General features: G+C 37.3%; 1 protein-coding gene across 1 annotated transcript in view; it reads right to left on the bottom strand.

The window, feature by feature from the left end:
• Nucleotides 1–12,300, bottom strand: part of LOC126457350 (heterogeneous nuclear ribonucleoprotein U-like protein 1) — a 132,632-nt gene that overhangs the window by 40,439 nt on the left and 79,893 nt on the right. The window contains exons 9-10 of the mRNA XM_050093577.1: nucleotides 9,419–9,541; nucleotides 5,876–6,004 (exon numbers count right to left, since the gene is read on the bottom strand). Coding sequence (XP_049949534.1) covers nucleotides 5,876–6,004; nucleotides 9,419–9,541 — 252 coding nt within the window. The remainder of the gene's footprint in view (nucleotides 1–5,875; nucleotides 6,005–9,418; nucleotides 9,542–12,300) is intronic.

Raw genomic sequence — 12,300 nt, 5'->3', positions numbered from 1 at the left:
CCCCATCCCCCGTACAGCCCGGTCTTAGCCCCTAGAGATTATTACCTCTTCCCAAGCTAAAGGAACACTTAGGTGGCAAACCCTTCAAGAAGGATGATGAAGCCCGAGCAGAGGTCACAAGCTTCCTCAACAGGTTGGCGGGAGACTACTTCAACTTAGGAATACAAAAATTGGAGCACCGTCTTCAAAAGTGTGTTGAAAAAATTGAAACTATATTGAAAAATAGATGAAAGTGTAAGCTTTTCCACAATGTATAAATTAATAACAATAAACAATGTTTTCTATTTGTAATAAATATGGGAACCTTACTTTTGGTACAACCCTCGTATAACTAATAAACCTGAAGTACTGGAGCCCTGCCAGATGTTTTGTTTCAAAGCTCCCTCTATGGTATGGATGTTCGAATTTAGTTCTCTCTCTCTCTCTCTCTCTCTCTATCTCTCTCTCTCTCTCTCACACACACACACACACACACACACACACACACACACACACACACAAGAAGGTGGTGGTTAAGAAAAATGGAGGACACTTTATTTACAATTGTTGGAAATCTGTCAGAGGTATTGCAGAAACATCTTTGTCCTGAACTAACTGTGTTACCATCAGATCCATTGTGCAGGATCTGCTACAGTCCCTATAACAAGAAATTTAATGATAACCCATTGGAACGACCACCATCACCAGAATGTAAAATTGAAGAAGACAGTGCAGATATTTATATACCCCTGTGTAAAGTAGCTGACACCTTGAGTATTAGCATTTCTGTTGTAGCCCCCAATATATCTCCCCTTAAATGCCCAGGCAAGATAAGAAGCACAAGAAGAAAATGGTACGTACAAAGGAAAGTGGAAGAACTTGAAAAAAGCTATACACAGGCAACATCTTCAAAAATTTATGATGTATAAAGTTGCTGCACTTTGTGCAGAACCTGAAGGTAGTGTCGTGCATCCAATATGAAGTGTAGTTTCAAAACCTGAACGCATTATTTTAATTTCAAAAGCCTAAAAAAAAGTGTTTGGCAGTGTCCAGATTCATACTGTGGGCATCCAAAGCATGATATGCTATATGTTGCTCTGGAGTATTACCTAAGTGGTGACGAAGACTGCAGCAGGCAAAGTCCTAACCAGGCTGGTGTTATCTCTGTTAGTGAAATTGATGAAAACATAAAAAGATACATGACAAGATCAATAAGAAAACTGTATCTCCCAATGAAAAAGGAGAACCTAAATTTAGAAACTCGCCTCTCAAATTCTACTCCTTATGATCAAATTGGGTGAAATGCCACCCATTGAAGGAAGTATGCACATGTACTTGAAACTTATTTGTTCCCGAATAAGCAGTGCCACAAGAAACAAGTTAACAGAGAGAAGGACCAGATGTTTTTGAGAATATGCCAAGAGACGCAAGATAAATGCTAGTTGCAGGAGTGTGCAGTGTGTCCTGGCACTGAAGAGGCTGAACATTTAAGCATTACACCTTCAGGATAGTAATGATAATGTAACCTATGCATTGTGGGAAAGAGGAGAGTTGGTGAAAAGGACAGTGGAATTGGGAAATTTGCTACAAAGGTTGGGTGCTGGGTCACATGAAAGGAGTAGATCATCATTGTATCTGCAGGATTCAGAGACAGGCCATAGCAGAAGTAAATTCAGTGACATCTCAGACCACATTGCTTTGCAGAATGAAGTTCAGAGTTACCACTGGCGTACATCACAAGTGTCAACATGCACATGCTTTTAACTTTCTTGGAATATGCACATTATGTAACTGATGATGCAGCATTTCATTTTAAAAACCACTTTCAGCTTTGTATGCTTGGTAAACATAGTACACGCATTAAGACAAAAAATGGATATTTTTAGCATCTGATCATCGAGAAAGTGCATGTGATGGTGTCAGAGGTCTCTGTAAACATCTTGCAACATGATTTAATGTCCAGCATGAAGCTGTTGGTCCTACAAGAGATGCTATTCAATTTGTACCGACCATATCAAAATTATTGCAAAACACGAAATTCATATTTCTAAATGAAAGTCCATTTAAATAAGCGACAAGTGTGTCTGCGACGAAGCCAGCGGTAGGAATTCAATCGAGTCACTGCTGGGTTGCATCCCGGAATGGCATATACATCGCAAGAACGATTCTCTGTGAAATGCAGCCTGTTACTGTGTGTGTGTGTGAGTGCGTGTGTGTGTGGAATGCATACACCTCAGTATACTTTAGAACACTTTGTTGTGAGCAACTTCACTTCTCATGTAGATAAATCAGTGGTGGGTGGGACAAAGAATTAGTGCCTCATGAGCTGCAAGATTTAACTATCTCCTTTATGACACCTCATGACCTGGCAAATTATTCCAAATAGCCATCAACAGATCAGTGTGCAGTTCCGATTTCCCAAGTACTTCTCTTGCTGGATCATTCTCCATCTGCAAATCTCGCTCAGCTATAAGCATTAAATGAGGGGCAGATGGAAAAAATTAACTACTTCCAACAGTGCAGTACTGATGGTTAGAGTGCATACAATTTTAATTCATGAAATCAAACAATGGAAACTCCCATGTAGGAATATCAACAATGTAAGAAAAGATAGATTGCTACTTACTATAAAGAAGACACAATAAGTTGCAGAAAGGCACAATTAAGGCACAATTAAGACACACTTAAAAAAAGCTTTTGGCCTCAGCCTTCATCAGCATAAGAATAACACACAATTCACACCCACAAGCAAGCACACCTCTTGCACACGTAACAGCTAACTCTGGCAGCTCAGGCCAGAATGTCTTTAAGAAGTAAAATCATGACAAAATTATTGTAAATAATATCAGAAACCAAAGAAAGTATATACAAAGCTTTTGCTATACCTAATTTTCTAATAAAATTCTTGCACAAAATGCACAATTACTTCCCACTGACTTATAACTCTGTAAAGTAATTATTTTGACAACATGTACCAGTTTTTCCATTACATTTACTCAATACCAGCAAACAACTTAATTTTTTAAGTGTCCAGTGTTTTTTGACCTTGTGAGTAGCTAGAGTTAACAAAAATTTCTCAAACTTCGCACCATAAAATATTGCCCAATCTGACTGTACACACCACAAAGTACGGCGACCAAATAACATATGCAATTTTTAGAATATTCAGGGTGGGTTTATTAGAGAAAATAATTTGTAAAGAATCACAAAATTTCAGATTTTCTCACCTTTATTTAGAAATATTTTGACAGCTTAAGAATTTCAGGCGTTAATATTGTAGCTGACAGTTAGCAGTCTTCCATTTTTATCATCTCTCAAGACAGTTAATATTCTGTAACTATTGACATTTTCAAAACTTGATTCTGAAGTCTGCTAAAAGTTACAAATTTCCATTATTTATTTTTCCAAATTAAAGATAGAAAAAAGCTCAGAAGTGTGTATGTGTTAATGATGTCAGATGGTGCATTGGTTGTAGTTTTTCTACTTTCTCCTTCACAACATCATTTTCACAAATACTTTCACATTTGGCAAGGTCTATAACATTTTACCTACCCATCATTTTAGTTTTTGAGAGGTGTCTTGTGGAACTCCCAACATTGTCTTTAAATATGTCTGCTTGTGTCTGTATATGTGTGGATAGATGTGTGTGTGTGTGTGTGTGTGTGTGTGTGTGTGTGTGTGTGTGTGGGCGCGCACGCGAGTGTATACCCGTCCTTTTTTCCCCCCTAAGGTAAGTCTTTCCGCTCCCAGGATTGGAATGACTCCTTACCCTCTCCCTTAAAACCCACATCATTTCGTCTTTCCCTCTTTCCTGATGAGGCAACAGTTTGTTGCGAAAGCTTGAATTTTGTGTGTATGTTTGTGTGTCTATCGACGTGCCAGCGCTTTCGTTTGGTAAGTCACATCATCTTTACTCTTGACCTGTATTATCAGAGATGAAATTGCACAGCAAATAATGTGATACTGCTCCAGTTATCAGACGTATCTAGAAAATCGGGTTCTCAATGTTCAGTCTAAGGATGCACATTGTCTTTGCAATGGTCACCCTAGCAGAGAGGGAGAGAGAGAGAGAGAGAGAGAGAGAGAGAGAGAGAGAGAGAAGCATGAGCTGCACCTTAGCTCAGAGATGGTTAGAAACAAATTTCCATAGCAAGAATATAGGGACTGCTGGACTGTAAATATCTTGCATCATTAACATACGATTAACTTAACTCCAGCCAAACAGGCCTTGAGGGCCCCACAGGCATCACAAAGCGGGTATGGAGGGGCATGTGGTCAGCACACCAGTCTCCCGGCAGTATGTCAGTTTACATTAACATATGATGATCATTTGAAATTGTATAATACCTTTAAAACTTTTTATATGATGGTTGGAATTTTAATAGTGGCAATTATTTATTTATAGCCTGTACAACATAGATACATTTAAAAATTATAATGTCTTTTTAAGTGGTTGCCAGCATAGTGTATAACCCGTTGCTAGCGATGTGGAAGTTTTAGGATACCTTTGCCAGTGCCATTTGAGTTTAATAGTTCCAAGGGACCGGTCTATTCCTTCAGCTGATTTTACAAGGGCTTACACTCTGGGGAGAGTGGTGGGTGGCACATCACTTCTCAGCCTCACTGACTGAACAAATCTGTCACAACTTGTGCCATAAGCACCAAAGCATTGTCCTGTAAAATGATGGATGGGTTCTGCAGAGTGTGGCGCCACTTCTCCCTTTATGCTAATCGCAGGGCGTGCTCTCAAAATGAACAGCTTAGAGACAGAACTGGCAACTTTTTTTGCACGGTCCATCCATCATTTTGCAGGAATATGACTGATTTGTTCAACTGATGAGGCCGGAAAGTGCTGTACCACCTGTCGCACTAATTCAACTTAAGCCCTTGTGACTTTCAACTTTATTCCTAATTTTAAGGAAACACTTCATGGTATTTACTTCAGAATTGTTACAGAGATTCGTCAGGCACTAGACTGTTCCTCTTGAACTATCGATGTAACTGGCACTGCTAAGGGTACCTTACGACTTCGACATCACTGACAGTAGATTACACACAATACCGATGATTACTTTGAAGGACAGAAAGTTTTAAAGATGTATCTATTTTGTTAAGTTGTAGGTAAATAGTTGTCACTATTAAAGGCCCAACCCTTGTATTTAACAGCTCTGATGTGTGTAACAAAAAATGTTACTGAAAATATATGCTGAGGCAAAGAATTTTAATGACAAATGAGCATGGTAACAAACCCAACTGCAATAATATATGAAAGAGAGGGGGAAAATAAACTGTTTGATGGCCATTACCAACTGCACACACTTTTATTCTCCTACTCTTTATCTATGACACACAGCTTACCCACTATTGCAAATAAGTATGTTAATAAACTGTAACTTATTTTCTCCCAAAGCAAGCACCATCTGGAGAGAAGAGAGAGTTGCTCATATCTGCTGTGAATGTGTTCTTATGGAGAGGTTAACAACACATTTTGGTTTCAGACTTTAAGTCTCACACACGATGCTAGATCTTCCGATTTTAAGCAACTGAATATCGATAAAATCATTGCTTCTGAATTCAACTTGCTAGGAAGAAAGTTTACATATTTTGTACATATAGTCAACAATATCCAATTGGTGTTCATCATCTTTCCTATTCAGCTACAACATAATGAAACTATCTTAAATGTAGTTATGTATGATTATATAAGGTTTTGATTTCAGAAGATGCACAGTTCCATATGAAGACTGCTTAAATTTCATGGAAACCATACAGCTTCAGCTAAAAATGTCTGAACACTAACAATATTTGGCATCGCTAGTATCTGTTAATAATAATAATAATTATAGCAGACAATACTCCCATTAATAAAAAGTTTTTAATTGCAGCAAATAACTACCTGATCAAGTATGTAATTCCTCCTCCGTCGTGAAGCAACTTCCAGTAGTTTATTGAGACACTTTGTGCTGTTATCAATAAGAACGTCCCATCGTCCAGCATAGTTTCTCCTCCTCGGCAGACCCATTACCTAAACAATGTATAGTTCTTTAGGCATATGAAAACAGTTTATTCTGCAGTACTTCTTTGCAAATTCTCAAATTTCATTTTTTATTTAAAGCATTAATTTCCTAATATTGGAATATTTTCAAGGTTCTAATGAATTTGTACATCCACTGTAACAATCATTAGTTAACTTACAGGAGACATCACACTAATACTGTAACATGCCAATACCCTTTATAATGGTCTCAATCCTGCAAAGGAGAGAGTCTACAAGTTTACTCAGGTATGCCATATCTAGCTGAAACTAATCAGCCACTCACTCGTTACCTCGTAGAGCTACCAACTGAATGTAGATTTATGTTACACCGACAATTCCAATTAGTTCTAGTACTTTCTGTGGAATTACAATCAGGTGGTTTATCAGGCCACATGTGGCGTGGCAGGAACTTTTGTGTGCATCTCTGAACACGGCTGTTATCTTGGAAGATGTAGAAAAAAAGTAATACTTTGATCATTAGGAGTGTTGACATAAATAGCCTGGTATATGGTAATTTGTAATATAACTGAAGCAGCCCACACCATGGTACAAAAAAACACCCCAAAAACACCACAGAATCAACTCCTGTCTGAATTACACACCACTGGCACAGTTAGTTAAACATTTCACTGGGCCATAGGTGCACTCTCACATTTTTTGTCATTTGAAGAAAGACAAAAATCTCAACTTATTGGTCCACACTACATGCTTCCAGATAGCTATTGTCCCGTTTCTGTGTCGACTGACCTACTGAAGAGAGCTTTTTGCCGCTGTGAGCAATGGCTTTGTGAGAAGTACCCAACTCCAAATTATTGCAAGCAACTACTTTTGCAATGTTGCTTGGAAACTGGCTGAGATAAACCAGTATTCACAAGCAGCAGCAATTCTCGATTGGTTTGACGGTGACTGTCATTGACAGATTATGACTACTTCCTTCAGTCACAGTCAAGTGCTTTCTTCAACCATTGTTCTTCCACTATGTTACATGGCTGCGAGTGGTATACCTTTTGGTGTAAACATGGTCATCCGAGAAACATAGCAAGATCACGATGCGATTTGCTTCTCACATCCGCAATATAAATTTGAGTGTCACTAATGTTTAAATAATGACTGACTGAAGAGAGATTACCCACAAATGATTGTTGTTTCCATACTGCCAAACTTTATTCTCACAGTGAGATGGTAGTGCCTTCCTGGACAATTCATTTATGGGCTTATCAAACAAATGGAAACTCCTGTCCCATATGCCTGTAATCGATCAATGAATTAATTTCCAAATCGGTTTACATTAGTGCTGCTTGAAAGAGAATTAGAGTTTATCATATAAACTGCACCATTAGTTAACGTTATAGCAATTGTCCCTTCATTGTTGACATATATTCAAGATAAATATTTACATGCTAGGAGGCAACGACAAAAATAAAAAACTATGGAAACAGGGTAACTACCTTCTCAGTTTTCTAGCTATAAACAACAATACTGGTTTCAACATTGTAATGCGGGCAAAAACCTCAAAAACTGGAAAAAATGCAATTCCGTAATGGACTATGATTCTAGATTTAAGATTTAAGGTGAGGTGTGTTGTCAATACCACTATATTCACCACAAAGTTGTATTAAAAGGTTACACAAAAGAGGACAAGAATGACAGCATAAGACAATTTACTACAAAAAGGCCATTTTCACTCCTTTCTACCCAACTAAATGTGACAATGTATGACCTTCGGTCTTTAACTCCTTCCCCTTGCCATACTGTGTCAGGTTTATATGATTATTAGAAGCTCATGTAGTACAGGAAAAAACGTAAAACCTACTACTAATAGTTGTCATTTCCCACATTACGTATCACTTTTGTCTTTTTACTTACCATGCAAAATGCTTAAGCTTCCAGTAACTACACCCCCAATTGCTAATGATACAGTAGTAAGACAGAGTGTATCATTTTTGACAATCCTGGCACTGCCAAATGAACAGAAATGCCACAATCTCACAGCCTCATTCAATGTAAAACCTAATGTCTGTTATCAATTTGGAGGGGTTGGGATTGGAGAACATTGTGTAGTGTAAGATGTGGACTGAACGAAATGCTTGAGCAAATACTCAACTTTATTGAAAAGTGCAGGCAAAACTTCATGGAACTGGATGAGAGAGTTGCTTGAGAATCTTAAATTCTGTATTATATAGTTTAATTTTAGTTTCCTCCCCAACATCCTCCAGCCTTTTTATTCTTTGGCCAAAGAAATTCATTACTGATTCCAAAAGCTTGTACTGTTTTCAGTCTCTTATCAGCCAGATGAAACTTGCCACTACCAACAATGCCTCAACAGGATGCAGGTATATCATGAAGGCAATGAGAAGAAAGGAGCACATTAAGTGTGCTCCTTCCCCTCGGATTGCACAAAAGATGTAGTAGAAAGATGTCAAACAGCAGTTTGTTTTCGGAGGGTAGTGTTCGGCAAAGTAAGAATCACTAAAAGATTCAAGTGTAATGTTTTATAAAGTGGAACAGTTTTTTCCTATTCACGGAAATTTGTATAATGAATCTGACAGAAAAATTTCCATGATGAAACAGGTATCTAGAAGAGCTGACACAGTGTTTATATTATGAAATGATTGCCAATGCTTCCGAAAGTCATAAATTCACCTATGAACTATTTTCAGAAGTGTGCGTTTTTAATTTTGAAACGGCTTACATTGGACCAGTGGCTATTAACAGGAACAAGATGCAAAACATTCAACATTTCCTTTTTTATATTCTGCATGAATATCAGTATTTCTAAGATGCCTTGATGAGATTGCCTGTGCATAACGCTGCTGGTACTGCTGATATTGATGAAATGATTTTGTATGTATTCTGAGCACTATGGGACTTAACATCTATGGTCATCAGTCTGTATGTATTCTGATTAGCGTCATAGTAGCGCAACAATGCAAAACACTACTAAAAACTTAACTTGACCAAATGTATGAATATCTTCCTCAAGAAAAGGACCCTTCTACAAGAGGCTGGACATACTTCTTTCATAATGTTTTCCTTCATTCCTGAAAAATTAAGATTTCGGAGTAAGGTCCTTTTGAAACTGACTATCATATATGGAGCTTTTTCTTCACCGACTACAGATTTGCAATTCCTCAAAATTGGGGGGCACCTGAAGATCCAATTTTCTTCTTACAACACAAAACCAACAATATGTGACCTGATAAAGCCACTTATCTCTACTAATGACATGTGTTATAAAAAGTTAGGGTTAAGAGAAAAATTCTATAGCTCTGACCCTTCGGAAGATATTAAGTAAGTGTGATATATTAAATTGGAATGATTTTAAACAGTTACATTATGAGTACACAAATTTTCTATTGCCTCAATTCACAAAATGTGAAAGAAAAACACAAGAATTTGTACCTTCATCTTATCAATCAAGTTGTTGGTGCCCAATACATTGTATTTCTTGTCTGGGTGTTTCATATACCACTCATTTGCCCATGTCGTTTTACCGCAGCCAGGAAGACCACACATCATTATCATCTGAAAAAATTGTATCAAATAAGCATAAATGAAATTTGAGCAATTTATACAGAATGAACAACATACATTAAAGCCTAAGCAATGAAATGAAACTTGTGCAGAGCCAATAAAAAAGATATGACTTAAATATCTGCCTCCCCTCGAAAACCCAAGCTTTTTCTTAATACAAAGGGCTGTTTTGAAACAAATGGGTCAGTATTTTTCTATCTGAAATTACAATACAATAATAATAATTATTATTTCTTTTTTCAAATCTTAAATAAGAATGCATCAGCAGGGGACACAGGTCTATTTATACACATAAATCTACAGATCATTATTATATGCACGACTTCCAACCCACACTCAGTCCCCAAGAGCCCTCTAGTTCAATAATTAGAACTATTAAATGAAAGTTGGATATGAATAAGAATAGACTTCTGTGTGAAAACCTGTATGTACACTATTTTATTGATTTTATCTGGATGCTCCTGTCCAGAAGTTTATCTGTTACAGTGTTCAGTTCTTTGTTCCTTAGATGCATAGCTCAGAAAGAGTTTTCTGCTTCATTAGAATGCAAGATAATGTATATCAGGGAGAGGAAACATGTATGGAAGCCAGAGGAATACTGTTACAGCAACGCAGTTGGATGCTAGTACATTTTATGTTATATGGCGGTTAAAAGACCACCTTGTTACCATTGCTCAAATAATACATACGGACTGCCCTATCACCAATTTATTTATTTATTTTTTTTTTAATTTATTTTGACGATATATCACATTTTACAGAGTCAAACTTTGTTGCGCCACAAAAATATATTCAATGGCTCCCGTTTTCCAAAACACCTTGCAGTATTTAAACTTCCACGCAAATTAAAACATAGTGTCAGATTGGGACTCAAGCCTGGGACTTCTGCTTTTGTTGGTAAGTGCTCTACCACAGCATTACTCACCACCCACCCCCACAGCTTCACTTCCACCACTACCTCTCCTCTAAATTCCAATCTTCACAATTGTAGAGCATACTTTACAGAACTAGTACTCTTGGAAAACAGGGAAATACACTGCACCAGAAACTTATGAGTAGGGACAGGGAAAGATTATTTTTAAAGGCTATTTCAGTGTTTTTCTTGCTAATGCTGGCATTTTCTCCTGATAGTTTATTTTTCGCTTCTGTTCTTAATTTCTACCTTTATGAAAAAGAAAAATATATCAAATGTGCAGTTGAGTGAAGGGTTCAATAAATTCTAGCATAGAATAAGATATGATGGCATGCTGAAAAGTAATGCCTCCGAATTTATGTCAATCTCTTAAAGCTTTTTTAAATCAAACAATCTTTATTAACATTATATTTTTGTTCTTCGTATCTACGTATCTATTTCTCAACGTAATCACTGCAATGACCAACATATTTCTCCCATTGAGAGAGTTTGTTGACACAGTCACTGCAGAATGTTTGACTCTGTTGACATTGGCACAACCTGATCTCTACTTGCTCTGCTTCGTCACTATCAAAGTGAAGTACTAGAAGTTCTGAAAACAAATGAAAATTGGGTGGGGGCCAATTAAGGACTGTATGGATTACAATAGATAACGGGGGAACTCAACATGCCTGAATGTCGTAGCACTCTTGAGATCTGGCACCGTCAGGATCTGTGTGTGGATGGACTCTTCGAATTCAAAACTAAATTACAGCAAGCAGCGGCATCAACAGTCACGTTCTATACCGCCATGTTACAAGGTACAATTCAAAGCCCTCTAGTGGCAGAGTACTGCAAATATGTATGCATGCAGAATAAAGATGTAGAATGTTGATGATTGTTTTATTAAAAAAAAAATTAGAAGTTTTCACATAAAAGTTCAGAGGCATTACTTTTCAGCATGCCCTCATAATTTTAGAGAGACTGAAGGGAAAGTGTCGTTATATTGTCAAAATGTTGTTGTTCAGGACGTCTTAAAAGTGCTTTATGTTGACATATTCCTTCAATGCTGAACACACTGTCATTTAAACTTCATCAAGTGTCAAGGTAAGTCACAAATAACACCACAGCAAACTGCTTTCAGAACTGGCAAACTTTGTTCAAGTCCTATTCTCACCTTACGAACACAGATGAAGTCTTGGGTAAGAATCTAAACACTGTTGTGACATTGGTAGATCTCTTTTCCAATTGTCACACTATAGACCAAAACATTTTGCACTGTAAAGCTATACAGAACATTCCTAGACTACCATTTGGTTCAAATAATTCTACTTCCACTATGAATTCTATGTATTGTTTGATGACTGAAAAGGCACATGGGAAAAGCAGAATTGTTTACCACAAAGGGATGTGCTAGCACCAACACGGTTCAACCTACAAACAAATGATCAGTGACTTTTGCTAGGTGCCAAACACTTTATGCAGATCTCGTTCTTGATATATAAGTATGAACACTTAAGAACCTTCAGTTAAGTTTCCATATGTCAAACAGAATGATCATTTGGTGTGATTCCTGAAAGAGTACACTTACTTTTACCTTCCATTAATGTGTTAATGAATTCTTAGAGTCTGTTTACGATTGTGTATTTAGCGTGACAAAGCAATGACTGGATGAACACCAGAATGCATAAAATGTAGTAAAATGCCCTGGAGAGTTTCTGGTAAACTTAGAGAGACTAACATGTCTAGAAAGGAAAGTTCAGTCGATGTAAGTAATCAGCTTTGATCAACAGACGTGACACTGATTTAGTACTGAAACCACTCAAAAACAGACTTTCAGTGAGCAACGGAAACATAT

Source organism: Schistocerca serialis, chromosome 2 (genome assembly GCF_023864345.2).
Source record: "Schistocerca serialis cubense isolate TAMUIC-IGC-003099 chromosome 2, iqSchSeri2.2, whole genome shotgun sequence".
Taxonomy (NCBI): Eukaryota; Metazoa; Arthropoda; class Insecta; order Orthoptera; family Acrididae; genus Schistocerca; species Schistocerca serialis.
This window is presented reverse-complemented; position numbering and strand designations above follow the sequence as displayed.